This window comes from Rhineura floridana, chromosome 5, assembly GCF_030035675.1.
Source record: "Rhineura floridana isolate rRhiFlo1 chromosome 5, rRhiFlo1.hap2, whole genome shotgun sequence".
Taxonomy (NCBI): Eukaryota; Metazoa; Chordata; class Lepidosauria; order Squamata; family Rhineuridae; genus Rhineura; species Rhineura floridana.
In genome coordinates, this window is record NC_084484.1 from 182,611,703 (window position 1) to 182,638,307 (window position 26,605).

Below are 26,605 nucleotides of genomic sequence, written 5' to 3' on the forward strand. Positions count from 1 at the left end.
ACCAGCTTCAGCTGGTAAGATAGCTGTGACCGTTTCTGGACCAGGATGGCCTGACCACTGTTGTCCACGCACTGGTAACCTCCAGGCTGGATTACTGTAATGCGCTCTATGTGGGACTGCACTTGAGGCTTGTGGAAGGTGCAGCTGGTGCATAATGTGGCAGCACAAATGCTCACTGGGGCAGGGTATCACCAATATGTTACCCTTCTGCTGAAAGAATTGTGCTGGCTTCCTATTAGCTACTGGGCCACGTTCAAGGTTCTGGTTTTTGGTCTACAAAGCCCTATGCAGCTTGGGACCAGGATACCTGAAAGATCATCTCACCCCTTATATTCTCAGTCAATCACTATGCTCTGCAGGTGAGGGCCTCCTGCAGATACCATCTTATCAGGAGGTCTGTTCCACACAACGTGGGAAACGGACCTTTAGTGTAGTGGCACGCGCCCTTTGGAATTTCCTCTCCTTAAAAATTAGACAGGCACCATCTCTGTTATCTTTTTGGAGCCTACTGAAGACCTTCATTTTTCAACAAACCTTTTTTAAGTAGAGACCTTATCCCAGTCTACATTTGTGTTGGAATTGCTTTTTAAAGCTGTTCTTTTTTAAAAAAGATATTTTAATATTTTTTAAAGTATTTTGTTTTTAATATGTTTTAGAGTGCTTTTAATGTTTTTGTTTGCCACCCTGGGCTCCTTTTGGGAGGGAAGAGCAGGATATAAATTTAATAAATAATAATATTATATGGTCACAGACTCATAAAAAGGAATGAAAGCATCAAAATCATACAGGGTGGTAGTCAACGCTAGCCCTATTCAGAGTAAACCCATTGAAGTTAAGAGGCATGATTAATAGTGGTTCATTAATTTCAGTGGGTCTACTCTGAGTAGGACTTAATTGAATACAACCTACAATTTCTAACATACACTTCATTATACAAGGAATGAAAAAAAGAAATATAGTTAAATTAACAAAATCTCTTTACGGGTCTTTGCAACTGAAAAAAAGAAATCTGGCAGCTGTTTCCAGTATTATTTTGTTCCTGTCAGGGCAAACACCATTCAGAAGTCCTTCCTGGGTATTTTAGTAGGATGGGAGTGAATTTTTTGCTTATCGCTGAAAACGTTGCCTACAGAAAGAGCATGTATTAATGCTTCTAGTGCTCCATCCCCACAGGGACAAAGCCATTCATTATATGGAGTGCCCCAAATGATATTTAGGGTGCCTCCACTGCAAGTATTTCATAATAAAATAAACAAATAAATAAATTGTGCGCGCGCGCTTGCGTGCATACACATGCGTCTTAACGAATGGTTGCGGACACTTACCTTTGCCCTGGCGTTGAGACCTTGAAGAATTATTTGCGGTGCAGTTCTGCAGAGAGTTCTGTTGCTGTGTTCATTGTGTTGTGCTTGATTGTTTGTTTTTAAGCAAAGTTTTTAAGAGTTGTTTTATTGTGATAATATTTTATTACCATGGTCTCAAGCCACCCTGTGCTCCATTCTGGAAGCTTGGGAAATAAATCTATCAAATAAAAGAATAAATCATTGGTGGCTGGTGCCCACGGGGACAGGGAGCCAAGGCAGGCAGAGCCAACCGATTCTAGTTTGCCCCCTTTCTCGTCCCTGTTGAGTTCTGCAAAGGCAACACTGACACTGAGGAAGTGACAGCCAGGGCCACCCCCTGCACTGGTTGTGGGTAAGGAGGCAGGCAGGCAGGTGAGGACTGCCTGTGGGCAGACTTTGGCTGGAGGGGCAGAGCCCCATTCGCCCTCATAGATCAGCCTCCCCTGAAACTGCTATGGATATCTGTGTGTAACTGCTGTCTGTCTGCCTTACCTGCAGGTTCCAGTTGTCTCCAGGACGATCCGGAGTTTGAGCCAAGCGTACAGAAGCCTGGTAGTTTATGGTATGGATAACCTGACCTCTTCTGATGGCGGGACGGACTCATGCACCTACCATGAAGAGTTCAAGCAGATCCTGCTGCCTCTGGTCTACTCCGTGGTCTTTGTCTTGGGGCTGCCCTTGAACTTCATTGTCATCGTCCAGATCTGGCTGTCCCGGAAGGCGCTGACTCGCAACACCATCTACATGCTGAACCTGGCGGTGGCTGACTTACTGTATGTCTGTTCCCTGCCGCTCCTCATCTATAACTACTCCCAGAAGGACTACTGGCCCTTTGGCGATTTCACGTGCCGGTTCGTGCGCTTCCAGTTCTACACCAACCTGCACGGCAGCATTCTCTTCCTCACCTGCATCAGCATCCAGCGCTACCTGGGGATCTGCCACCCCCTCTCCACCTGGCACAAAAAGAGGGGGAAAGGGTTCACCTGGCTGGTGTGCGGGGTCGTTTGGTTCCTTGTCATTGCCCAGTGCTTGCCCACCTTCATCTTCGCCTCCACCGGGACCCAGAGGAACCGGACGGTCTGCTACGACCTCAGCCCCCCAGACCGCTCTGCCAACTACTTCCCTTACGGCATCACCTTGACGGTCACGGGGTTCTTGATCCCCTTCGTCTCCATCTTGGGGTGCTACTGCTGCATGACCAAGATCCTCTGCCAGAAGGACGAGATGATTGGGCTGGCCGTCCGCAAGAAGAAAGACAAGGCCATCCGGATGATCATCATCGTGGTGCTGGTCTTTGCCATCAGCTTCTTTCCCTTCCACCTCACCAAGACGATCTACCTGATCATCCGATCCATACCAGGGGTCCATTGCCTCACCAGGCAGGCCTTCGCCATCACCTACAAGTGCACCAGGCCTTTTGCCAGCATGAACAGCGTTCTGGACCCCATCCTCTTTTACTTCACCCAGCGCAAGTTTCGGGAAAGCACCAGGCACCTCTTGGATAAAGTCAGTTCCAAATGGAAGCATGACTCGTGAGGGACAGGCATGAGTGGAGTGTGGAAGCAAGCAGGCTCCTGCGCCAAGGAAGGGTTGGTGATGCTCCAGCTGTGTGGCTCCAAGGGCCACCTATTAGGCAACCTCTCTCACTGCAGGCACCTCGTCTCCCATCCAGAGGGAACGATCAGTCTAGCGTAACTAAGAGCCCAAAGACCTCGCTCTGGTTGCCATGCCAACCCCCTCAGAAGGCCTTAGCTCCTTTGCCGAGCAGGCGAATGTTACTGTGTAAATAACTGGACACCAGGACATTCCTCTCTCCTTTGCGCCATGGCTGTGAGGAACCGCTCGTCCTGGTTTTGGAGATGGCCGTTCCATGACTGCCTCCACAATTCCTTCATAGATCTTCATGTGTTGGAAGAATGACCAAGAAGCAGAGCGAGTAGAGGGCAGTGAGAAGAAACGCTACTGACACAACGTTAGGGACAAAGGAAACTGCTTTGTACCAAGTCAGACCATTGGCCCACCTAGCGCAGTACTGTCTATACTGACTGGCAGCAGCTCTCTGGGGTTTCAGGCAGGGGTCACCTGCCTGGGGTTGAACCTGGGACTTTCTCCATGCAGACCACTGAGCTCTGTCAACAGGCACCTTTAGGAGAGAAGATCCTAAGCTAATCTCTTTCCTGAGATATTTCAGATGTAATAAATGGGGTCTAGAGGACTGGGGATGGGTTGAGGAACTCGCTTTTTTTTTTTAAAAAAAGCCTTTGGGGCTTAGCTAGGCCATGTTCAAGAAACAGTATTATTACCCTTCTACGAAGAAAGGGCCCTAGTCTTTCAGATCGCTTGTCAAATCAGGGAGTTCCAAACATGACCTGTGAACAGATTCTTTGACCACAGATCTGCCACATACCCACCGGGTACCCATTCTGAAGACTGTGGGAGTTGCCATTGGATGAAACATGGCCCCAACACACTTCACTTCGATGAGTTCAGAAACAGGGTGTTGTGCCATCCACCACCACATTTCCTAAAGGGACCCTGTTAGGTGTGATCAATGTTGGCTGGCTTAATGTCCTTTCTGTGTGTCCTCGTGTCCTCCCTGCTCCCCTCCTCACACCCCCCTTTAATTCATTACGTTGCAATGAATTACAGACATACAACTACAACTTAATATACGTTGGCTGCTGTTTAACAAGCCCGTTGAGCAGCAAACAGGAAACGCCTTGTGAGAAAGTTGTGCACAAATCTGCACATGCACCACACAGCCTGAAACCCGGGGTGCAGAACTGACCTTCCTAAGAATGGCAGCATTCTCCTTTATGTGCTGTAAAGGACGCAAGTTCCTAGTCTTTCTGGTTGCAGAGAAATGCATTAGGAAAATGTGCAGTGGTGCGCCAATCCAGATGCCCATGGGTGCTCTGATACATACATAGAGTTCTTGTGTACGTAGGCTACTCTGCTCATGCCTCCACTGTTGGAAGCAGTGTGTCTCTCAATACCAGTTGCTGTGGATCACAAGTGAAGAGAGTGTTGTTGCACTCAGGTCCTGCTTGTGAGTGTCCCATAATGAGCATCTGATTGGCCGCTGTGAGACTAGAACGTTGGACTAGATAGGCCTTTGGCTTGAATCTGATCTTGCTGCAGAGATCTTCTTATGCCAGTGCCCCATAGGTGTACACTTTGGGGTCAGGGTGCCTAAAGGTACACTGCAGGGCAATGGGTGTTGTAAGTAAAACTGCCAATGCCTAAATGTGTTTGGTCCAATATGCTGGTTCTGAATGCTTGGTTGGGATCCACAACAGTGTTGCAGTGGGTCACGACAGCAGCCCTATCACCATGCAAATATATTGGACCATACAAGTATTTGGTAAAATGTGAAGAAGTAGGTCTCCAAATACATGTTTAGGCTAGAGGTGGATCCCAGGTGTGAAAAGGTTTAAAGGCTACCGCTTTAGTGTGCTTACAAGTATTTAATTTATTTCCTTTTTAATAAAGTTAAAATACACATGGCAGGTGCCCACCAATTTGTGTTCGACTAAGGGAAATGAAATGCTATATGTTCTCCAGTTTGTACTGAACCCAGGAAAAACCAGCACCCACACTTCCAGCCAGGAAAGCAGTTGAAGCCTCCTGTCCGTCAACCTATAAAATCATGTGCACCTGGAGGGTGAGGCTGCTGTTGCTAGGGCAACCAATTGCTCATTCCACTTCTCCTGTTTGATTGGCACATGCAGTGGAGGGAAAGATGCCACTTTTTATTTGTCAGAAGGGATGGGTGAGAATTTCAATTCAGTTTGCATTTCAAGCACAATCTATCAAATTTGCACTTTCCAAAACAATATGAAATTTGCGTGTATTAGAATTTTGAGATGCAGTTCGCCAACTAAACAATATTTATAAAAATGCATATATTAGGGGAAAGTATATGAGTGAAAATAACATACAAAATGCATTATATGATGAGAAACTGCTTGCAAAAATGTGTTCCTTTGTCAAAACTGCCTACAAAAATGTGTTTATTTGGAGAAATTTGCACTAAAATGGTGAAGAATTTTCATGAGGATTTAAAAAAAAAAATTTGCAGATTGCTGCAGAAATGTAGAGGACTGAATTTAACATTAGGAAAGTGAGAAACAGAGAACTGAAACTGACAAATCTTTCCATCCCTACTTGTCAGTCATTCCAGTGCCTTGGCACTCATTGGTCGGAGCACTGAATGGCAAGTGTGGATTTGTTACAGCCTTGCAAATGGAATACATAGAAATTAACAGGGAACCCAGGAGTGCTGTTAATGTTGCGAAGATACTTGGGTGGATGCGCCTCAGGTTCACCAGCATGATCTGCTTATCTCAGCCAGTTTTGGCAAATACTTATACCTGGTACCCAGGGTACTAAAAGCATCAAATAGCCTAGCAGGTTAAAAGACGATTTAGTGTCCTGAAAAGGAACTCCTTTATCTGAGGCACACCCTGCAAATAGTATGGCATCTCTAATAGCACCAGGTTATTCCCAAGGCTGACAAGTCAACAGAGTGGGAAGACGGTGTAGTGGTTGCAGTGTTAGACTAGAACTGGGGTGCCCCAGGTTCAAATTCCCCACTCAGTAGTGAAGTGCACTGGGTGACCTTGGCCATTGTTCCTCTCACCCACCTAACCCACCTCACAAGGTTGTTGTGGGAATGCAGTGAGAGTGGGGAGAACTATGTGCACTATTCTGAGTGCATACCAGGAAAGGCAGGATAAAAATGTAGTAAGCAAAGTAGAAGAAAGCTCAACCGAAAGCAGTTTGGGAAAGATGTTAGATCTGAATTCTTGGCACAATTTCAGTCTGATTAATTGGGCTGGTTGACAGAGGCCAGTGTGGTGTAGTGGTTAAGATGTTGAACTACGACCTGGGAGACCAGGGTTCGAATCCCCACATAGCCATGAAGCTCACTGGGTGGCTTTGGGCCAGTCACTGCCTCTCAGCCTCATGAAAACCCTATTCACAGGGTCGCCATAAGTCGGGATCGACTTGAAGGCAGTACATTTTTTTACACAATTGGGCTGGTCTGGGGGTGTTGAACAAGTTGCCAGCATGGTGCTCAACTCCACCCAATATTTAACAGCACAGTAGGAAAACAGAGAAAGAGGTCTTCCTGGTAGAAGCAATGACCTTGAACAATGTTCTCTAGTAGTAACTTTGCTTCATAGGGGATCCCAAAAGAAGGAGACCTGAAACCTTTTCGAAAGATTGGCCGCCTGTGGTTTTTTCCTAAGCTTATAACAGAGGTACCAAAAATTAAAAACACAGGTTTTACTTGCCTCATTAATAAGCCTCCTGACATGATTGCCAAATTTAAATTTTTGAAGGTCTAATATGTGTTTCTGAAAACATCAAGGGAAGCATTAGACCTTTAATACGAAGAACATCACAACTCAGTCTGTCAAGGCTTACCTGCAGAAATATGCTGCTGTCAAAGCCTTTACAGAAGCACTTCAAGGGGCAGATATGAAACTATATGAAATTAGTTAATTAGTTAGATATGAAATTAGTTACTGCTTCCTTTTCCCTTATGAACAAAACGTGGAAAATGTCCACCTTCAGGGAAAGAATAGAGCTGCCAAGGATCTGAATCTTAGCATTGCAAAACTGGAAACCAGGGAAGGGGAACCTCCCCCAAACCCCATAGGCCAACTTTGGCAATTGTGTGGGACTGCCCACTTGTCAGTCACCTGACATTATGATGATATCAGATCAGATCACAACTTCAAATGAGCTCGCTCTCAGTGCCCATCAGCTGAGAGGAAGTAGCTTTGAAGGTGCACTGTCAGTGCCAATCAGCTGACAGTGCACTGTCGAAGGACCTCTTTGAAGTCCATTTCAAAGTGAGGTTTGCATTCATCCTGCACCTAGAAATGGAGCAGAAAAACCTTTGCAGATACAGTTTGAATCCAAACCATTCCTGCAAATGGTGTGGTTTGGGCAGGTGGCCGTGGATTAGCAAAAATGGCCTTGTGAGCCAAACGGGGAGATCTGCTGGGCCTACTTTGGCTCAAAGGCCGGAGGTTCCCCAAGGCTGCTGGAACCAGCACTAGGATCTGATGAAGGTCACTCTGGTGACAGCAGCAAGAGAGATCACTAGATCAGGAGGAAATTTTGCTGCAAGTGGAGCATCATTGACTGCCATTTCATCACCAGCAGGTCAACACCTAGGGATGTAGGAAGCTGCTTTATGCTGAATGGTCCATCTAGTTCAGTATAGCCCACACTGACTGGCAGCAGCTCTTCAGGGTTTCAGGCAGGAGTCTCTCCCAGCCCTACCTGGAGATGCTGCTGGGGTTTGAACCTGGGACCTTCTGCATGCAAAGCAAATATCTACTTCCCTGCGCTTTGGGCCTTTCACAAAGGTTCCCTTACTTGTCTGGTAACGTTAATCCTGTCTGATTGTTTCTGCGATGCTTCTTGAAATGGCAGTGCGGCTGTATTGGGAGGATGGAGAGCTTTTAGCCCTCCAGATGTGGCTGGACTACAACTCCCATGAGTCCTCACCACTGGCTGAGGCTGATGGGAGTTGGAGTCCAAAAGCATCCAGAGAGTCGCAGGTTTCCCAGTGCTGTTATATTGGGACAATTGCCACTTCTGTTCTCAGCCATTTATATGCTGCCTTAGAATTTAGCTCCCTCAGAATGTGTATCAATCTCTGCTGCTGAATTAGTTTCATTAACACTGTTCATCTGTACTAGCATTTTGGATTTTGTTATGCTGGACCCTTTCACCTATGGGGGTCTTTTCTCTCTTTTAAATACCCTGGGGAGTGTTGTGGAAGGCATTTCCTGATGGGCAGTTTTAGCCAGGAGTCCACAAATTTTAGAAGCTGAGCATAACCAGGATGAGTCCCTGGGCCCATCCAGGTTGGAGCTGAGGGCTTGTCCCCTACAGGTTCACTGTCATTGCCAGAGGTGAGTGGGATATTTGCTATCTGCGAATAGGTCACCTCCGCACCATGCATTTAAAACACATTCACACCACTAGGGTTGCCAGGTTCATGGCCTGAGACTGATCCTGTATCTTTAGGAGAAGAGAAAGTCAGCCAAGTGCAGATGTTCTTGCAACAGTGTAATGGGAAGAACCACAAGGTGGAATTCTCCCTTCCCCCTGCACAACTTTTAAAGATACAGAAGACCTCTTGGTTGCCAGGCCCGGCCTCCAAGAGGATCTTTAAAAGTTGGGGGGGGGAAGGGAGAATTCCACCTTGTGGTTTTTCCCATTACAGGGTTGCAAGAACACCTGCACTTGGCTGACTTTCTCTTCTCCTAAAGATACAGGATCAGTCTCAGGCCAAGAACCTGGCAACCCTACACACCACTTAAACAGTTGTGGCTTCTTCCGCAAGTGATTTGTAGTTCACCCTTCTCAGAGCTATAATTCCCAGCATCCTTTAACAAATTACAGTTCCCAGGATTCTTTGGAGGAAGCCATGTGCTTTAAATGTGTGGTGTGGATGTGACATAGCAACTCTGAGATCAAATGCTTCACATCTTTCATTTAACTTTTAAACTGGTTCTCCTGAAGCTCTTGTCCTCTTGCAATTGCACAGAGCATTTTTCTTCAGTTTTGCTTTTAGCTGCTAATGTTGTTCTGGCCAGCAAAGGGAGATTGCCTAATCCTCCCTTGTTGGTCTTGGGGAGGAGGATATATTGATCATGCAAAAACTCAGGTCTGAGCCATCTGAGGTCCGTGCAAACCTAACCCTTTTTGAGATTCTTTGTTTCCCATTTCTTATGTATTTGGCAGTGCAGAACTCCCGATTTAAATGCCTCTCCGTATATTTGGTTTCTTGTTCTCTCTCATTGTTTACACGGATATAGATCCATTTTGGGGTAGGGAGCCTTCTTCAGCCTGAGGGCCACATTCCCTCATGGCAACATTGTGGGGGCCGCATGCCACAGGTGGGCAGAGCCAGAGGCAGAAGCGGATAGAGCAATGAACGTGATTGTTTCCTTTGTTTAGGAGGCTGCGTACACCCCAGCCAAGCAAAAGCCAGAGATTTCTGAACACAGATCTCTCCACCCAGGCATGCAAGAGCCGTTATCAGAGTGCAGGGACACATTTCAGCCAGGCAAAAGCATTCAAGGAGGGTGCTCATCAGGGCCAGTGAGGAGCGTGATCTCAGGAAAGCCCTGATGGCCTGTAAGAGAGGCCTTGTGGGGGGAGCAGATCTGAGGTTCCCAACCTCTAATCTATTTGCATTGCCCCATTGATCCTGTCTCATTTATTGATAGGGTCTTTTGCCCTCTGGCTTCACCTGAGCCAGGAGAACATCTGCATGGTTCAGCCAGGACTAATGGGATTGTTTCTCCTTCACAAACCAACGTCAGTTTTCCAAGTCCGGCAGCACCAGGTGGCTGACTCAGGGCAGCCCCATGAGTAGAACTACTTTCAGACTCCAACCTACTCAACTCCTGAGTCAATCCATCTATATGTATTCTCCCACCCACCTCCTTGCCTTCAACTACTATCTCATTTCTGTACAAATATACCAAATTAGGTGAAACAAATGTGACCTGCAACAAAATGTTGCAGTGTATCCTCCACACCTCCAAGCAGAAGTGCTTCTGTTCAGAGTTCCACCCAGCAAGCCATGGTCTTCCCCCAGGATGCTATAATCCAGTTGTGAGGAACCTTTTTCAGCCTGATGGCCGATGGTGGCTGGTGGCTCCATGTCAGTGAGACAGTGGAATCCACTCCAGGTTTTAGTCCAAACTTTCAAAGAACACCTTGGAGAACCCCTTGAAAGTTTGGACTAAAACTTGGACCAGATTCCACTGACATGGAGCCACCAACCGCCACTGCTGAGTTTCTCTTCTATAGAACCTTCCGGGTGGCACATGCCCAGTGGTGGGCAGAGCCAGAAGCAAAAGTGGGTGGAGCAACAGATGTTAATTTCTCCTTTTTACCATAGACTTGCTTCTACACACACACAGACCATCCCTCTCCCCAGCAAGCAAGAAGAATTGTCAGAGATCAAGGGCACATTCTGTCAGAGCGAAAACACCCAAAGAGAGGGCAAAGCAAGGATGGTGGTGGTTGTGGCCTGGGGTAGGGTTGGGCGAGAAGTTCTATTCAGTTTGCAATAAAAGCTGAATTGATAAAATCTGCACTTTCCGAAACAATATGAGAACCGAAACACAGACGTCCTTCAGAATTCCCCCTTACCCAAATTTTGCCCTGCAGTTCTCCAACCAATGTTTACAAAAATGCATATATTAGGATAAATTGCTTGCAAAAATGTCTACTTTATTCAAAACTGCATAAAAATGTATAAGGAGAAATTCACGCTAATATGCTGAAGAATTTTGATGAGGATTTTTTTTAAAAAAAATCAGAAATTGCTGCAGAAATGTGGAGAACTGCATTTATTTTTCATTTTCATTTCATTTTATTAAATTTATATACCGCCCATAGCCGAAGCTCCCTGGGCGGTTCACAACAACCAGCATAAAATACAATGAAACACATATTTAAAACAGTTTTTTAAAAGCTTAAAATATAAACTTAAAAACATAAACATTTTTACACATACTAAAATGCCTGGGAAAATTTAAGATTAGAAAAATGAGAAACTGGGAGGATTTCATCCCCTGCCTGGGGAGAGTCCCAAGAGCCGACAGAGAGGCCCGGAGTCTGCATTCTGACCCTGGGCCTGAAGTTCCATATTCTTCTATAAGCACGTAAATGACTCAAGCAGGGCATTGCATCATCCACCCACCCCTCAGTTTTCCATTTTCTTTTTCCTGCTCATACACAACATTTCTGTAGCTATCGAGCATGCTCATTCCTCATTGGGCTCAGCGTATGTGTAATATAAAAATAAAAATCTGAAGATGTAGGGGCTGCCCTGACCATGCTGATACCTCACTGCCTGCTTTTAGAGGGAGGAATACCTTATTTTGCAACCAGACTGCATGAACATGTAGGCAAATATGAGAATATGAGTTCCCCAAAATGCTGTGTGCCTTCTGTGGCAAGACATTCCCAATATCCTCCCTTTCATTTCAAGTTTCGTCTATATAAACAACTAGATATCCTACTTGAAGTTTTCCCTTACTACGTCCTTGAAGTTTGTTGCTGTGGGTTAAGGATTTGTGAGTGTCTTTGAAAGCTCTTTGTGCACAGTGTTTGTGCAACTTCCTACTGTCCTCTCTAAATAAAATGGCATTATGTTGTTGCCTTTTCTAGCTTTGCTATGTACACACATGTTCAAGCAAACAGGTTTAGAATCCATTTAACATAAAACCAATAGCTTATGGAGTGGGTCAGTTTGATCCTCTGGGGTGACCACAGTATGTCACCCTAATGAAGGCAGTTTGGGGTCAAACGAGGATGAGATCAGTGTGCTGGAGCAGCTAAAGATTGGGGATTTGGATATGGGAAACCCAGGTTCAAAGAAATAACTTAGCTATCCAGGTATTCTTGGACTCTTCACCAATCTCTCAGCCTAACCTACCTCACAGGGCTGTTGTGAGGAGTGCTTTTCAGAGGTCCACTTTTAAGAAGAGACTGACCTTTTAGTGTCCCATTTTGTTCTTTGGAACAGGAAGCTGCTCTATACTGTCTATACTGAGTGGCAGTGGCTGTTCAGGATTTCAGGCAGGACACTACCTCTAGGTCCCTGGGATTGAACCTAGGACCTTCTGCAAGCAAGGCAGGGACTCTACCACTGAGCTCCAGCCCTTCTTGGATTGTACTCCCCAAACACCACCTGGCCCCAGTTTACTTTATTGTTCTCCTTGCCGGGGGGGGGGGGCAGCCAGGGGTTGAATACAGAAAACTATTTGCTTGGAATGGAAATGGAAATAGCCTGCCTTCAAGTCAGTCCTCACTTATGGCTTCCCTATGAATAGGGATTTCATGGTAAGTGGTACTAGAAACCAAGCCCTATGAGGAGAGACTGAAAGAACTGGGCGTGTTTAGCCTGAAGAAAAGACTGAGGGGAGATATGATAGCACTCTTCAAGTACATGAAAGGTTGTCACATGGAGGAGGACCAGGATCTCTTCTTGATCATCCAAGAGTGCAGGACACGGAATAATGGGCTCAAGTTGCAGGAAGCCAGATTTCAACTGGACATCAGGAAAAAACTTTCTAACTGTTAGAGCCATACGACAATGGAACCAATTACCTAGAGAGGTAGTGGGCTCTCTGACACTGGAGGCCTTCAAGAGGCAGCTGGACAGCCATCTGTCGGGAATACTTTGATTTGGATTCCTGCATTGAGCAGGGGGTTGGACTTGATGGCCTTATAGGCCCCTTCCAACTCTACTATTCTATGATTCTGCGTTCCACTTCAAATAAGTACAATGACTCATATGTGCACTTTTACACGGCAGATGATGATTTTATGATAATTGTGGACCAATTTGATACTCCCACCAGGTGAGTTTCTTTCCAGTAAAATGGAAATGGACTGCCTTCAAGTCGATCCCGACTTATGGTGACCCTATGAATAGGGATTTCATGGTAAGCGGTATTCAGAGGGGGTTTCCCATTGCCTCCTTCTGAGGCTAGTCCTCCCCAGCTGGCTAGGGCCTGCTCAGCTTGCCACAGCTACACAAGCCAGCCCCTTCCTTGTCTGCAACTGCCAGCTGGGGGGCAACTGGGCTCCTTGGGACTGTGCAGCTTGCCCCCGGCTGCACAGGTGGCAGGGCACGTCACCCCTGAGCCACTCTCTGTGAGGTGATTTTTAGTTGGCCCTTGACACCCAGGAGACCCGAGCAGGGATTTGAACTCACAGACTCTGGACTCCCAGCCAGGCTCTCCTCTCCGCTGTGCTATACCAGCTGTTTTGCTTGGAAAAGTGGGGTAAAAATACTTAAATAAAATAAACCACAGATTCTAGCAGCAGGGCCTTGCTCCCTTTGCCAATGAGCATAACTTTTTTTATTTTGTAGCAGTAACACTAGCTGTGTGACCATTTCTGGCTTTCTCAGAGACTGAAACCTAGATCAATATTGTACATTGGCCACAGACCTTTACAATATTATTAAACTCATTTAAAATACTAAAAGAAACATAAGCTTTAAAACAGGCCAGGAAATCAGCATTAAATATCCCACTTAACAGCATTCTTATAACTGTTGAAACAATCATATTAAAAGGTCTAAATTTTTCAGGTAACAAGAACAAGCCTGAAACATGGGAGCCAAATATTTTAGATTGCCCGAACATTACAGAGTGGTATCATTTGGTTTTGGCATCTGCATATAAAGGAGATATAAAAATGAGGCAAGTGTGTTTGGCACACCAACATTCCAGGTTGACCCCTTGGGCTCCTGCACTCCAGCTGACTGGCAGATGGGGGGGGGTCAGATCTCTGCTATGCTCTGCAGCGCCACCCAGATAATGGCTGGTGAGGGGTACTGCAATCCATTTGCCCAACCCGACCTGGTGATCTGGGAAGCCAGCCTTGTTGCCTAAGGTTTGGTTTGCTAGTCTGAGCAACAAACACTTTTGCCCCCTCCCCAGACTGCTCCTTCTGGATCCAGATCCGCCTTTGCCAACTGGGTAGTCTCCAGATGTTTTGGACTACAGCTCCCATCAGCCCCAGCCAGCAGTGGCTGGGGCTGATGGGAGTTGGAGAAGGCAGCAGGGTTGGCAAAGCCTTCTGACTGACTGCAGGCCAGACCCCACAAGGCCCTGACCAAAGCGTTGGTGACCTCTGAGGTGGTTGCCTAGCAACAACAATAATGGGCTCAAGTTGCAGGAAGCCAGATTTCGACTGAACATCAGGAAAAACATCTTAACTGTTAGAGCGGTATGTCAATGGAACCAATGACCTAAAGAGGTGGTGGGCTCTCCAACCAGGGCCTGTTCTAAAGGGTGGCCAGGTGGGGCACTGGCCTGAGGACCCCTGGAGCAGGAGCCACAGATCGCAGGACAGGAGGAGCTTCTGAGCCGCCTGCCATCCCACTGCTTCACCTACCTTTCTCTCTGCTGTTTTTTGCAGTGTGCGCAGGGTTGCCATCAATCAAGATGGCGGCCGAGGTTCCCGTAAGGGGCTGAAGCCTCTGCCGTCTTGGTTGATGGCAGCAATGGCCGTGTGTGCGTGCCATCAACCAAGATGGCGGCAGAGGCTTCAGCCCCTTATGGAAACCTCAGCCGTCATCTTGATTGATGGCAACCCTGCGCGTGCAGTGCGCACAGCTGCAAAAAACAGCAGAGAAAGGTAGGTGAAGCAGGGGGATGGCAGGCGGCTCGGAAGCTCCTGTGCTGCGATCCACGTCTCCTGCCACGGATTGCGGAAGGGGAGCAGAGGGGCCCAGGGCAGGCTGGTGCCCAAGGGTCCCGGAATGCCTGGAGCCGGCCCTGTCTCCAACACTGGAGGCCTTCAAGAGGCAACTGGACAGCTGCCCGTCGGGTATGCTTTGATTTGGATTCCTGCATTGAACAAGAGGTTGGACTTGATGGCCTTGCAGGCTCCTTCCAATTCTGTGATTCTATTATAACAACCCATGGTAAGGCCTTTACAAGAATAACATCCAATAATGTTAGTTACCCCTGTAGGAGTTAAACCCTTCGAATCAAGTGTGAAAATTATCTCAGTAAATGTTGACTGAGGTAAGTCACACCTTCTTCAAGGAAAAGGGGGACGGAATGGTATTTTGGACTGGATATCACTTCCGTGTGGTTCCAGTGGATCCCCTGCAAAGCATTTTCAGGAATGGGCTACCAAGGCATTCTATGAACGCCAAAGACTGTTGCCTGCCACTCGAGAGACCTCCCTAAGACCCCCTGCGCAGCTCAGGCTGTCAATGAGTAACTGATTAAAAGCAAAGAGAGGTTCTGTTCCCCACCTCCTCTGATTTTAATGGATTTTCTCTGCTGGTGGCATTTGCTGGTTAAACTGTAACTAAATCACAACGCCCGTGAAGTTCCTGGATCTTGTGTGTGTGTGAGAGAGAGGAGCAAAGTAGTAGCCTGTGGAGCACACGTTTCCCGAGTCTTATGTGCAGGGAAAGCCCAGGATGGGAGCTGGGCTCTGAAATTCACCAGGGGCCATAACTTCAGCTTCATCAGCTCCTGGGGCATACCAGCACTGCCAAAGTGGTTTAATTGCCATTCCCTCTTCCAACAGTATGCTGGCTACGGCAGTATGAATGAGGCTATTACTAGGGATGGAATTCTCAGCACCTTCACCCATACTACATTTCCCAAGATTCTTGGGGGGGGGGGGGAATCATTAATGCAGTATACCGACTCCCAAATTAGGTGTGTAGGATGAAGCTCACTGGGTGACCTTGAGCCAGTCACTGCCTCTCAGCCTCATGAAAACCCTTTTCATAGAGTCGCTGTAAGTCAGAATCGACTTGAAGGCAGTACATTGACATTACGTTACATAGTGTGCATTAGTTGCTGTTCTCTTATCAATGAGATGATGTTTATTGTATTTGATGTATGACTGTTGTGAACCGCCCAGAGAGCTTCGGCTATGGGGTGGTATATAAATTTAATTAATTAAATAAATAAATAAATAAATAAAAAGTGAAAATGGGGCAAGTCAGTGAATCTAAACAAGGATGAGACTACAGCTAAGTAGCAATGCATCTGCTCTGCATGAAGAAGATCCCAGGTTCAATGCCAGGCGTGTCCAGTTTAAGGATTAGCTAGCAGAAGATGCAAAAGTCCCCACCCCCTAAACCTCTGGAGAGTCATTGCTGGTTAATGTAGACCAGGCACATTTCCTTTCTAGAAAACTCAACAAAGAGCTTTGGGTTACAGGTTGGCACGCCTTTTCCCTGTCAATTTGTATGCCTTTAACAGCTGCGTGATAGGCAGAAATTTAACTGGTGGCACTTTCCCCATCACTGCACCACCTCCATGCTGAGAAAAGCTTTGCCTGCCATGTATCTGCCTGCCATGCACAGGAACCCTATCAAGGGGAACATGGGGACATAGGGGCTCCCACATACTGGGCTAGACCATTGGTCCAACCAGCTCGGTATCGTCCACACTAGCAGTGGCTCTCCAGAATTTTGGGCTGGGACATTTCCTGCCCTACCTGGAGATGGCAAGGACTGAACTTGGGACCTTGTGCGTGCAAGGCAAGTGCTCTGCCAGTGAGCTACAGCCTTTTCTCGAAAGGCGGTGGGGGTGGAAGGCAATTCTTCTGGAATACATTCCCAAGACCTTGCTGGGCATGATCTGTCTTGGAGGGGGTGTTGTATATCTGTGCACATTTCCCTAAAACGAACCCCCTGCAGGGGTGTGATTTGCAGGGTGCATGCTTATTTATGTGGTGTCATCAGTGCACACGGTGCTTTAGAAAGGGTAGATCTCTGCTGACAATCCAAAATTTGATACAGGGAAAGCAACAGGGAAAGGGGAGGAAGACGGAATTCAGTAGGGCAGCCTTCACCACCCTGGGTGCCTCCAGATATTTTGGACTGCAGCTCCCACGTTGACATCTGGAGGGGCCAGGTTGGGGGAGGCTGCCAGCGGAGAATGGTGCCTAAGTGAAAGGCTTAAACGAAAAAGTGAGTTTTGAGAAGGGATATTAAGTAAGAAAGGTAACAGCATCATGCAAGTGTTCTCAGAGGCAAGTCCTAGGCATATGGGAGCAGCAAGGATGGAATCTTGAGCTGGTTCCCTGGGAAAAGGGTCCACAATGACAATTGTAGCTCTGTGAGGGGTCGTAAGGGTCTCCTAACAACTCTGAGCACTTCACAGACTATAGTTCCCAGGATTCTTTGGGGGAAGCCATGACAGTTAAAGTGGTGTAACAGTGCTTTACTTGTATGGTGCGGATATAGCCCATATCTTCGTATGTCTGAGGGTTGACAAGCAGGGAGAGCAAAGGCCACAGGCTATTCTCCCACCCGCTCTGCAGAGACAGAGGGGCTGAAGCAACTGCAAACTCACGCAGCCACCGCGGAACTGTTTTGTCTGCCTTCAACACACTTCTCCCATGGGTGCAAAAGTGTTGCCACATATTTTTTTAATGTGAAAAGGTGCTTTTACGTTTTTTTAAAATAGTCATGTAATGGGCATGAATCAACAGGTGGAGTTTTTCCAGAGAATAGGAAAGTGTATATATGCATCTGCACTTCTTCAGTCATGATTGATGACAACTCAGTTTTGATTTGCAACCCTGCAGAACATTTGAAAGCTAACATTTGAAGGTCAGGGTGGTTTCAGTGAAATATATTTATCCTAAGCAGGGACACCTTAGAGCAGAATTCTTGTGTTCAGAAGAAGAGATTTGAGTTATTTGAAAATCAGGGAAATAAATAAAGAATATTTCTTAAAGAACAACTGGCAATCACTTTGTTCCTTCCAAAAAATATGACACAGCAGCTGAAGATTTGCTTTTAGATTTGGATGCAAACGCTGATTCAGTGAAGGATTCACCAACATGGCAAGATGTTTTATTGCACTCTTAATTCCCATCTGTAAAACGGGTTTGCTTATTTATGCAGGTGAAGTATATACCATTTGAACTTTGCACGGAAGTGAAGACAATTCCACAGCTGCTACTAAAAATGTTTAATCAGTAGATGGTGCCCAAATCCCTTCCAGACAAAATGGACTTTCCCAGGCCTTATTGTTAAAAAACAACATAGCATTGAAATATTTGGAAGCAAACGTGGCCCATTAAAATTAAGAGTTTTTCTATTGGCTATAGTAGGAGCAAATATCACACCCATTCAGTTCCTGATCTGCTCCGTCAAAAACTGAGAGAATGTGGAGTTGGGAGCAGAGTGGGGAAAGCTTAGTTTCGGCCCACAGCCAAAAGTTCTATCATCTAAACAGAGAAGCCTAATGGGAACTGACAGACTTGAACTGACCGAATCCAGCTGGAATTTCATTTTCTGAGTGACTTGTGCAGAACTTGTGCTGAATTGCACCCGTGCAGCCAGATCCTAATTCACGGACAATGGGCCTGCCTATGGCCAGTGTGGCATAGTGGTTAAAGTGTTGGACTACAACCTGGGAGACCAGGGTTCGAATCCCCACACAGCCATGAAGTTCACTGGGTGACCTTGGGCCAGTCACTGCCGCTCAGCCTCCGAGGAAGGCAATAATAAACCACCTCTGAATACCGCTTACCATGAAAACCTTATTCATAGGGTCTCCATAAGTCGGAATCGACTTGAAGGCAGCCCATTTCCATTTTTTCCCATGGCCCATAATTAGTCATGATTGCTGCACAGGAGACCCTTGTTCAGGAGCAGTCTACCTCTGAAGCACCGACTGGTGGGGAGCAACAGCAGAGGGAGGGCCTTGTTGATGGCATCTGGCTGGCTACTATGAAGAGCAGGAGGCTGGACTAGCTTGGCCTTGGGGTCTGCTCCAGCAGGGCTGTTTTTTATGATCCCCCTATGCATGGAAACTTGTGTTCAATTATGCTTATTTGCAGATGTGAGCGCAAAGCTTTAGGGCTGCGCAGCCTGATCCTATGCCCCTAGAAGTAAGTTCTGCATAGGATTGGGTTGCTAGGCCTGTTGCTGGAGGATTCAGGGACTTACACTGCCAGGTCTTCAAGTCGAAATAAGAGACAAAAGGGGATCATGTGCATCGCTTATTTCCTCTCTCTCTCTCTTTTTACATTGCACAAGAAATGTTCCCAGAGACTTTTCCTTGCAAAAGACCGTCCCCCTCTTCTTCTTTTTTTTTAAAAAAGAAACCACGCCTCCTCAGGGGGAAAGTTTATGTGAATGTTTTTTTTTAAAAAAGGCAGAGAGGGAAAAAAAAGAACCACGCAAAAATAAACACAACAAAACAAACGGATAACGCGAGTAAGACGGGATGCCGTTTGCAAACACGAGCCGGGGCTGCTGGACCCTTTAAAATGTGATTTCTTTAAAAAAGATGGTTTTATTATTATTATTATTTTTAAAAAAACACGATGGCGAGAAGGGGCTCCCCCCACTACAACCCGGAGAATTCCAAGCTGGATGTTGTTTGCATTGAGGCGCGGGGGCCATTGCCGTGGAGTCAGATGGGTCGGCTGCCGCCGCTGGGTTTGTGGGCCTGAAAGTTTGGATCGCAATCCTGGGATTTCTTTTCTTCCCCCCTTTTTTACCCCCCCTTCTCGATTATTTTCTTCTTCTTCTGGAAGGGAGAAAAGAACTCGGAACCTGCCTCTGGAAACCGGACCTGAACCTCCAGCAAACGACACCCATTCCTTTTTGTGTGTGCAAGGAATCGAGCAAGACGGCGATCCTTGCATTGCTGCAATCCAGTCCGGGCTGCTTTCGGCGATCCCTCCCTCCGACCGAGCCCCCCTCCCCCCGGGGCTCCAACGAGGTCTGAACTAACTGTGGGAACTCGACTAGAAGTTTGCTTGAAACTCTCCCTCTCTCGCCCCCTCCACCTCAGCCCCCCCCGGCCGCCGCCCCCTTTTTTTGCACGGCAGAAAGGAAACACGGATGGCTGGCGGCGGCGTGTCTTGGACGGTTTAAGGGGGGGGAGAGAGAAAGGGGGAGATTCGGTGGGTGGGTTTTGGAAGCTGGGTGTGTAAACAATGGCGGAGGGGGAGGCCGGGAGGAGAAGTCCCCTTTACCGGAGCGCCTCCTTCAAGCGCCTGGAGAGGTGGATCGGGCCGGGGGGCCAGGAGGGAGGAGGCGGCCCCTGGGGGGAGCAGCAGCGCCCGGGCGCCCAGCCGTGCCAGGGTCAGCCTCCACGCACCAGGGCGCAGCAGCAGCACTGCCCGCCGCCGACGCCGGAGCCCATCGGGCGGCGGTCGCCCAGCCGCGCCGCTTCCTTCAGCGTCTCCCGCAACGTTGCCAAGCTCTCCTCCGCCTCCTCTGCTGCCGGGCCGGATCCGGCGCCGCCGCCGCCTGGGGGCCGGGCCCTGCGGAGCCTCTCGCCGTCGGTGCGCCAACTTTCCCAGCGCTTCTGCGCGCCCCGCGGGGGAGCCGACGGCGAGCCGCCCGGCGAAGCAACCCGCGGGAGAGCCACCTGTGCCGACGGCTCCAAGAAGGACCCGCCAGCTCCGTCCACCGATGAGCCCGCCGCCGCGCCGCCGCCTCCGCCGCGGGGCAAAGGGCTGAGCGAGCCCCCGAAAGCCGGAGAGGCGGCGCTCGACTGGCCCAGCGTCACCGAGATGCGCAAACTTTTCGGCGAGAGTTTTCGACGGCACCAACAGCAGCAGGCGGCGGCGGGCGCCCAAGGCGATCCCCAAGAGGAAGGGGCGGGACTGCGCGGCCTCCACGACCACGCGGGCGAAGCCAGGGAGCTGGGATCGGGGCCTCCGGAGACCACTCCGCACCTGCAAGGCAGCATGGACGGCGGCGGCCACCTCCTGCCTGACCGGACGGGGCCCGGACGGGGCGAGGAAGGCAGGCCCTCCTTCCACGAGGAGCGCAGGGAGACCCCGCCGCCGCCACCTCCCCGCAGCTGCATCCCCTTTAGGACCCACCGCCTGCCCGGGGGCGCCCCCAGAGCCGAGGCTGAGAGGCGGCAGCCCCAACTGTGGGATAGTTTACATTCCTGGCATAGTTCTCCTAAGCCGCAAGCTGCCCCCGGCTCGCTGCCTCCTTCCTCTTCGCCCGCCATGGGCGGCAGCGGCAGGCCAGGAGAGATCGCCTGCAGCCAGGAGCAGCTGAAGCCCAGGCCAGTGGGGCCCCAGGCAGCAGCTTCCTCTCCCTTCGGTGGGAGCCACAACTGGCACAGATCTCCGGAGAGGTCTTCGGGGAGCGAAGAGGAGGGGGAGAACCACCACCCCCTGTCAGCCCCCAGGAAGCGCTCCCTCCGGGAGAAGGAGGAGGGCCCGGTGTTCCTGGGGCAGGCCTCGGACAGCGATGGGCTAGCGGGCATGGAGTGGTATCTTAAAGCCCAGGAGGACCTTGCCCAGTGCTTCTGCCTCCCTGCTGGCGAAAGGACTAGGCCAGCTCTGGAAGCTGATGTGCCTGGCGGTGTTGAGGTGCTGAAGCCTGTTGCCCGAGGCCTCTCCGAAGGCGGTGCCACCCAGCCTGGCGCCCATGGGCCCCTCTCTTCAGGATCTCCCCTCCCTCTAGTCTCTCGAGTCGCCAAGGTAAACATACCCCCTTTTGTGCCCAGCCCTTGTGGCTCCAGAAGCAGCAGCAGATATTCGAGCACGGAGACGCTGAAAGAAGAGGAGCACTTTGGCGTCCTCTGGCCCGGCCAAGGCAGGAACTTCCAGGGGGCTCCGGGTGTGTTCCGGTCGCCAAGTTTGAACCAAAGCGACAGCCTCGCCAGGTTGCAGTCTCAGATCCGGGCTCGCCCAAAGCTTCCCTTGGGCATCGTCGGAGCGAAACAGGACCCCCCTCTGTACGAGAGCCTGCATGGTTGTGGCCCAGAAGCAACGGAGAAGTCTAAGCACAGGAAGTCCATGTCCAGTCCTGACATTGCCACAGAGACTCTGGCCCTCCTCAGCTTCCTAAAAACAGACCTCTCGGAGCTAAAGGCAAGGAAGAGAGGCAGCAAGGGGAACGATCTAGAAGAGGCGGCCCTTGCTGGTGGTGGTGGTGGAGGTGGTGGTGTCAGCAGCAGCAGGTGCGAAAGTTATCCCCATGGCATAGCTGGGCATCAGCTGGGGGGCAGAACCCTTAGCGAGGCTCAGCCGCCCAACCGGTGGGCCCCTGGCAGCCGCCCGACTCTGAAAGACCTCACGGCGACCCTGAGGCGAGCCAAATCTTTCACCTATTCAGATAAACCGGCGCCCCGTAGACTCTTTTTCCAGAACACCATGAAGCAGAGCTCTTCTGAGCTTCTCCTTACCACCACCAGAGACCATGAGGGCATGGTTTCTGATGACGAGATTGACCGAGGTGGGGAGGGTGGTGGGTTGCCGGTTGTCATCCAAGACCAATACATTCAGGAAGCCAGGCAGGTCTTTGAGAAGATAAGTAAGATTGGCTCCCAACATGATTATAACTTTGGCTTGGATCAAAAGGATACCAGAAGGGTGAAGGGTGACGGAGCGGATGTAGAAGCTTTGAAGGAAGGAGCCCTGGAGGACAGCTGTGGACAGTGCTTGGAGAAAGCCAATTCTGAAAGAAACCTCTCCTGTGGAAAATCCTTAGAAGAACTCTCAGGTCCTGAATCCAGTACGATGGATGAAGGCATCGTAACTGAGCCAGAAACAGGTCCTGCCTACAGCTATCTCAGCCCATCCGTTGCAGCATGGAAGTCGGCAAACCAAAGAGGAAGTGAAGCCGCCCCACCAGAGGTGAATGAGATGCTCCTTCCAAACCATACAACTAAAATGAGTAATGAGAAGGCAGCTGTTGCCGAGGTAGCCCTTCCCAATAACCAGATGGTACCTCAAGGGTTGTTGGAGGTGCCTTCAACACCCGGTGCTCTTCGACGGCGAAGGAAGTTTCCGTCAGTGGGAACCAGTGGCTCCGAGCCCAGCAACGGAAGCAACGGAGAGTCCGGTGGAGAAACTTACAGATCCTTGAGCGATCCCATACCGCACAGAAAGTCCTCCCTCACAGACGACTCGAATAACTTTTCTGTTGATAGCAACCTCCTGGGGTCATTGAATTCAAAGTGTGGTATCCCGGAGTCCTCAGCCGTAGCCCTCTCTGAGTGTACAGGAAGTGCCGCCAGTGACCTGTCCGTCTGCAGCGATGGCGTCAAGGATTACAGCACCGTGATCCAGAACATAGTCAGCCAGCCTGGCGCCATGGACAAAGTGATCGATGAGAAGGGAAACGGCAAGACAATCAAGAAGAAGTCCTTCAGTGACCCCAGCCGCCGGGGTGAGCTAGCCAGCACCGGCTTCGATGGCCCCGGAGAACCCATCAATGAGATGGACCAGAGCATCCCTCCGTCCAGCAGTGAACCCATCCTCTCGGAACAGAGAGGTCAGGTGAGGGAGCCGGAAGTGGGGAAGCGGTACTCTCAGTCCGAGCACATCCTGCTTCCGCCTCCAGAGGACATGGCTGATGTGGCTCAGAACTATGGCTTCAATCCCAAGCTGGCCGAAGTCCTGTCCCCCAGGATAGTCCGCCGAAGCTCCAAGAAGCGCAACAACAGGGTAGGCACCCAGGAGAACAGAAAAGAAGAGGCTGCCCCATCCTCCATGCTGTCTGCCACTCTCAGTAGAGCAAGGCCGGCCTCCAAACACGTGCGCCACACCAGTGAGCCTGCCACCTTCATCCCCATCTCAGACACTAACCTGCCTACTTCATTGAATCAGAATGTCCACGTTGCCACACCAGACGTCTCTCGCCTGCTCACAAAACCTTACCCTGTTCTCCAAGCTCCAACTGTGGAGGATGTTACCAAGCACTACATGTTGACCCGCAATTCGGGGGACCCATCCTCCACCAGCAGTGTGGATACGCCCAGATCTTCACCTGCCACACCAACAGCATCAGAGCCGAAGCTGCCCAGGTGTCCAAAGCATCATGAGGATCCAAGCAGCAGCAGGAGCAAGCCGCAAGTGGTGAGTCCCCCATTTATTTTTAAGATACTTTAATTAAATAACTTGAAAGAGTTAAGAGTCTTGTTTTTGGAGGGAGGATTCCACCTTTGTAAACAGAGTTGTGACGTCTGGACGTGTTCCACCAGCTTGAGTGATGTGGACTCTCAGAGTCACCACCCATTTTCAAGTGTTGACTGAACTCTGGTCCAGCTCTAAATGTAACACTCGGTGCTTGAAATTGTTTGCATGTGAGAGTGCATCCGTGTGAAGTCATGTGCCATGGAATTGGTTGGCAGTGTAATCTTTCAGGAAGGAATTGGTTGGCAGTGTAAAGTTTCATTCCTCCTTGCATACGTTACACGAGGATAATCAATTCAAGAAGTGGGACCACGAGAGCAAACTGTTAGATGGGAGCATGATGTGTAAGCATGTACTAATGTGTTAGCGCTGGTGTCTGCATTTTGTCTCCAGAGTCCTCATGCACAAGTATACCAAAGACTAATGTGCCAATGTCAGTGTGACACTACACCCTCCCACTACCCCACTGCCCGGATGTAGAGTAGGCGATATTTTCCTAAGTAGAGCCACAGCCGAAGCAAATTTAGTTGACGTGAATGGGACTTGCAATGGTGGAGAACTTATAGGTCTGCTGTTGGAATAAGAGGTTTGTGAAGAAACCACCAAGTATGTTCAGTGGTCGCATTGGCCCGTCTCAGTTCAAAGAGATATTTCCGCAAGGGGAGTGCTCCTTCCCAGATGCCCAATTTTCACTGATCTGTTAAACCTGTGTCTCAGCTGCACCATTGCAGACGGAGGCTCCTGTGAGATGGGATACGTCTCTATCCAAAGAAAATTCCCTGCACGTACAAAACTAGTATGTCATGGAGCAGGGCTCTGGCCTAGCCCTCTGACATGCTAGCTTTCTGTCTGCAGAGAGGTTTGCTTTTTTTGTACGGAGGAGCATATAATCATTTGCCTCTTCTTCTGGTGAAGCAGCACAATCCAGACTGAAGCCTGAAGTGGTACGGATCAGTGAGAGCTAGGACACAGCGTGTGGCCTCTAGGAGCCCAGTGCATTACCCTGCACCTAATTGCAAGTGTATATGTGAGTGCATAAAAGTGGCTACTAACTTTGATAGAAACCTGATACGTGGTCAGGCGCTGCAGTGGTCCCCTGTCGACCCGGTACAATCGTAGCTGTTCGGATATCGCTCTCCAGTAAATCACTGGTGGCCTCATTTTCCTTTTTTGGGGTGCATTTTTAAAACATGAGCTCCAGAGCTGCCCTTTCCAACTTGCAACTCTTTCTTGCGGCCCTTTCCCCATGTCCTTCTCCGAGTGGTGATTTGACCATATCTTCTGTCCGGTGCACAAGAACTGTGTGATGCTGTGGGTGATGTTGGTTTTGACATTTCAGATGTTACAAAATGCTATAGAAAAGGGGTGGGGAACCTTTTTCAGTGCAAGGGCCGTATTCCTGCATGGGCAACCTCGTGGAGGCCACCTGCCAGTGGTGGGCAGGGCCAGAGACAAAAATGGGTGGAGCAACAGATGTAGCTCTTACCTTTGCACAGTTGGTGACGTTCCAGCTGTGCAAAAGCCTGGTGTTTCTACACACCCGCACAGACACCACTCTGGCCTTCATCCAGACACGCAAGAGGCATGATCACAATTCAACACATTCCAGGCAGGCAAACGCACTCACAGAGGGCATGGAGAAGGGCTGGTGAGGGGGTGTCCCAAGGACCAGAGAGACCTGATGGGCCACATTTGGCCTCTGGGCCTGAGGTTCCCCACCCATGCTTGTAAGCGTGTTTTCCCAGCTTGCATTTTAAAGAACAAAAACATGCCCTGAACGCTTTTTAATCAGCAGTGAGTAATGGATGGGGTTTACGTGGGGGGGGCACGAAAATCTTTGCCTCCCTGGATGATTTTTGGCATGAAAGTAAGAGAGTGTTGTACAAGCACCAAGAAAGGTCCCAAACTGTTTTCATCTGTGAAAGGCTGGAGATTGTGCAGGCCTAACTTGTGGCTTTTTGTACATGTTTTGTTTTGTTTTTGACAAGCCTGCTTACCGTGCAGGGCAGTAAGTTAGGCATTCCAAAATTATACATGCGGAGTGGAGATGGACTGTCCGGTATGATTCTAAGTCCTAGTTTACACAACAGCTGCAGATGATACGCAATTGGGGTGGTGGTATACACAGTAACATAACATAGGATGCTGCCTTATACCAAGTCAGGCCGTTGGTCCATCTGTTTCATTATTGTCTGCACACACTGCAGGGAGCCTTTTCCAGCCCTACCTGGAGATGCCAGATTAAACCTGGGACCTTCTGCATGCAGAACAGGTGCTGTACCCGTGAGCTACAGCTTGGCTCTGGGTTGGACAAACACAGTGCGCTCAGAATACAGGACCAACTGCTGAAGTTGGATCTGATTAGGGAAATTGCATGACTGGATGCTCTTCTGCATTAAAAAAATCTCCCTGCACATAGAAAACTAGGTGTCAAGGAAAAGAGTTCCAGCTCAACCTTCTCCCTGATGTGTTTTGTTTGGTATGTGTAGAGGTTTCCCTCTACTGCGGAGGGAGAGCTCTTCTGCATTAAAAAAATCTCCCTACACATAGAAAACTAGGTGTCAAGGAAAAGAGTTCCAGCTCAACCTTCTCCCTGATGTGTTTTGTTTGGTATGTGTAGAGGTTTCCCTCTACTGCGGAGGGAGAGCTCTTCTGCATTAAAAAAATCTCCCTACACATAGAAAACTAGGTGTCAAGGAAAAGAGTTCCAGCTCAACCTTCTCCCTGATGTGTTTTGTTTGGTATGTGTAGAGGTTTCCCTCTACTGCGGAGGGAGAGCTCTTCTGCATTAAAAAAATCTCCCTACACAT

The 26,605-nt window shown here is 49.1% G+C and overlaps 2 protein-coding genes across 5 annotated transcripts in view; both read left to right on the forward strand.

The window, feature by feature from the left end:
• The window catches only part of P2RY6 (pyrimidinergic receptor P2Y6), a 77,479-nt gene extending 69,087 nt beyond the window's left edge, over nucleotides 1–8,392 (forward strand). For all 3 annotated transcript variants that reach the window (XM_061629068.1, XM_061629069.1, XM_061629070.1), the window contains exon 2: nucleotides 1,842–8,392. In XM_061629068.1, coding sequence (XP_061485052.1) covers nucleotides 1,908–2,879 — 972 coding nt within the window. In that variant the 5' untranslated portion in view covers nucleotides 1,842–1,907 and the 3' untranslated portion in view covers nucleotides 2,880–8,392. The remainder of the gene's footprint in view (nucleotides 1–1,841) is intronic.
• An 11,449-nt stretch (nucleotides 8,393–19,841) lies between these two features.
• ARHGEF17 (Rho guanine nucleotide exchange factor 17) overlaps nucleotides 19,842–26,605 on the forward strand; it is a 224,673-nt gene continuing 217,909 nt past the window's right edge. For both annotated transcript variants that reach the window (XM_061629072.1, XM_061629071.1), the window contains exon 1: nucleotides 19,842–23,738. In XM_061629072.1, the coding sequence (XP_061485056.1) occupies nucleotides 19,845–23,738 (3,894 nt within the window). In that variant the 5' untranslated portion in view covers nucleotides 19,842–19,844. The remainder of the gene's footprint in view (nucleotides 23,739–26,605) is intronic.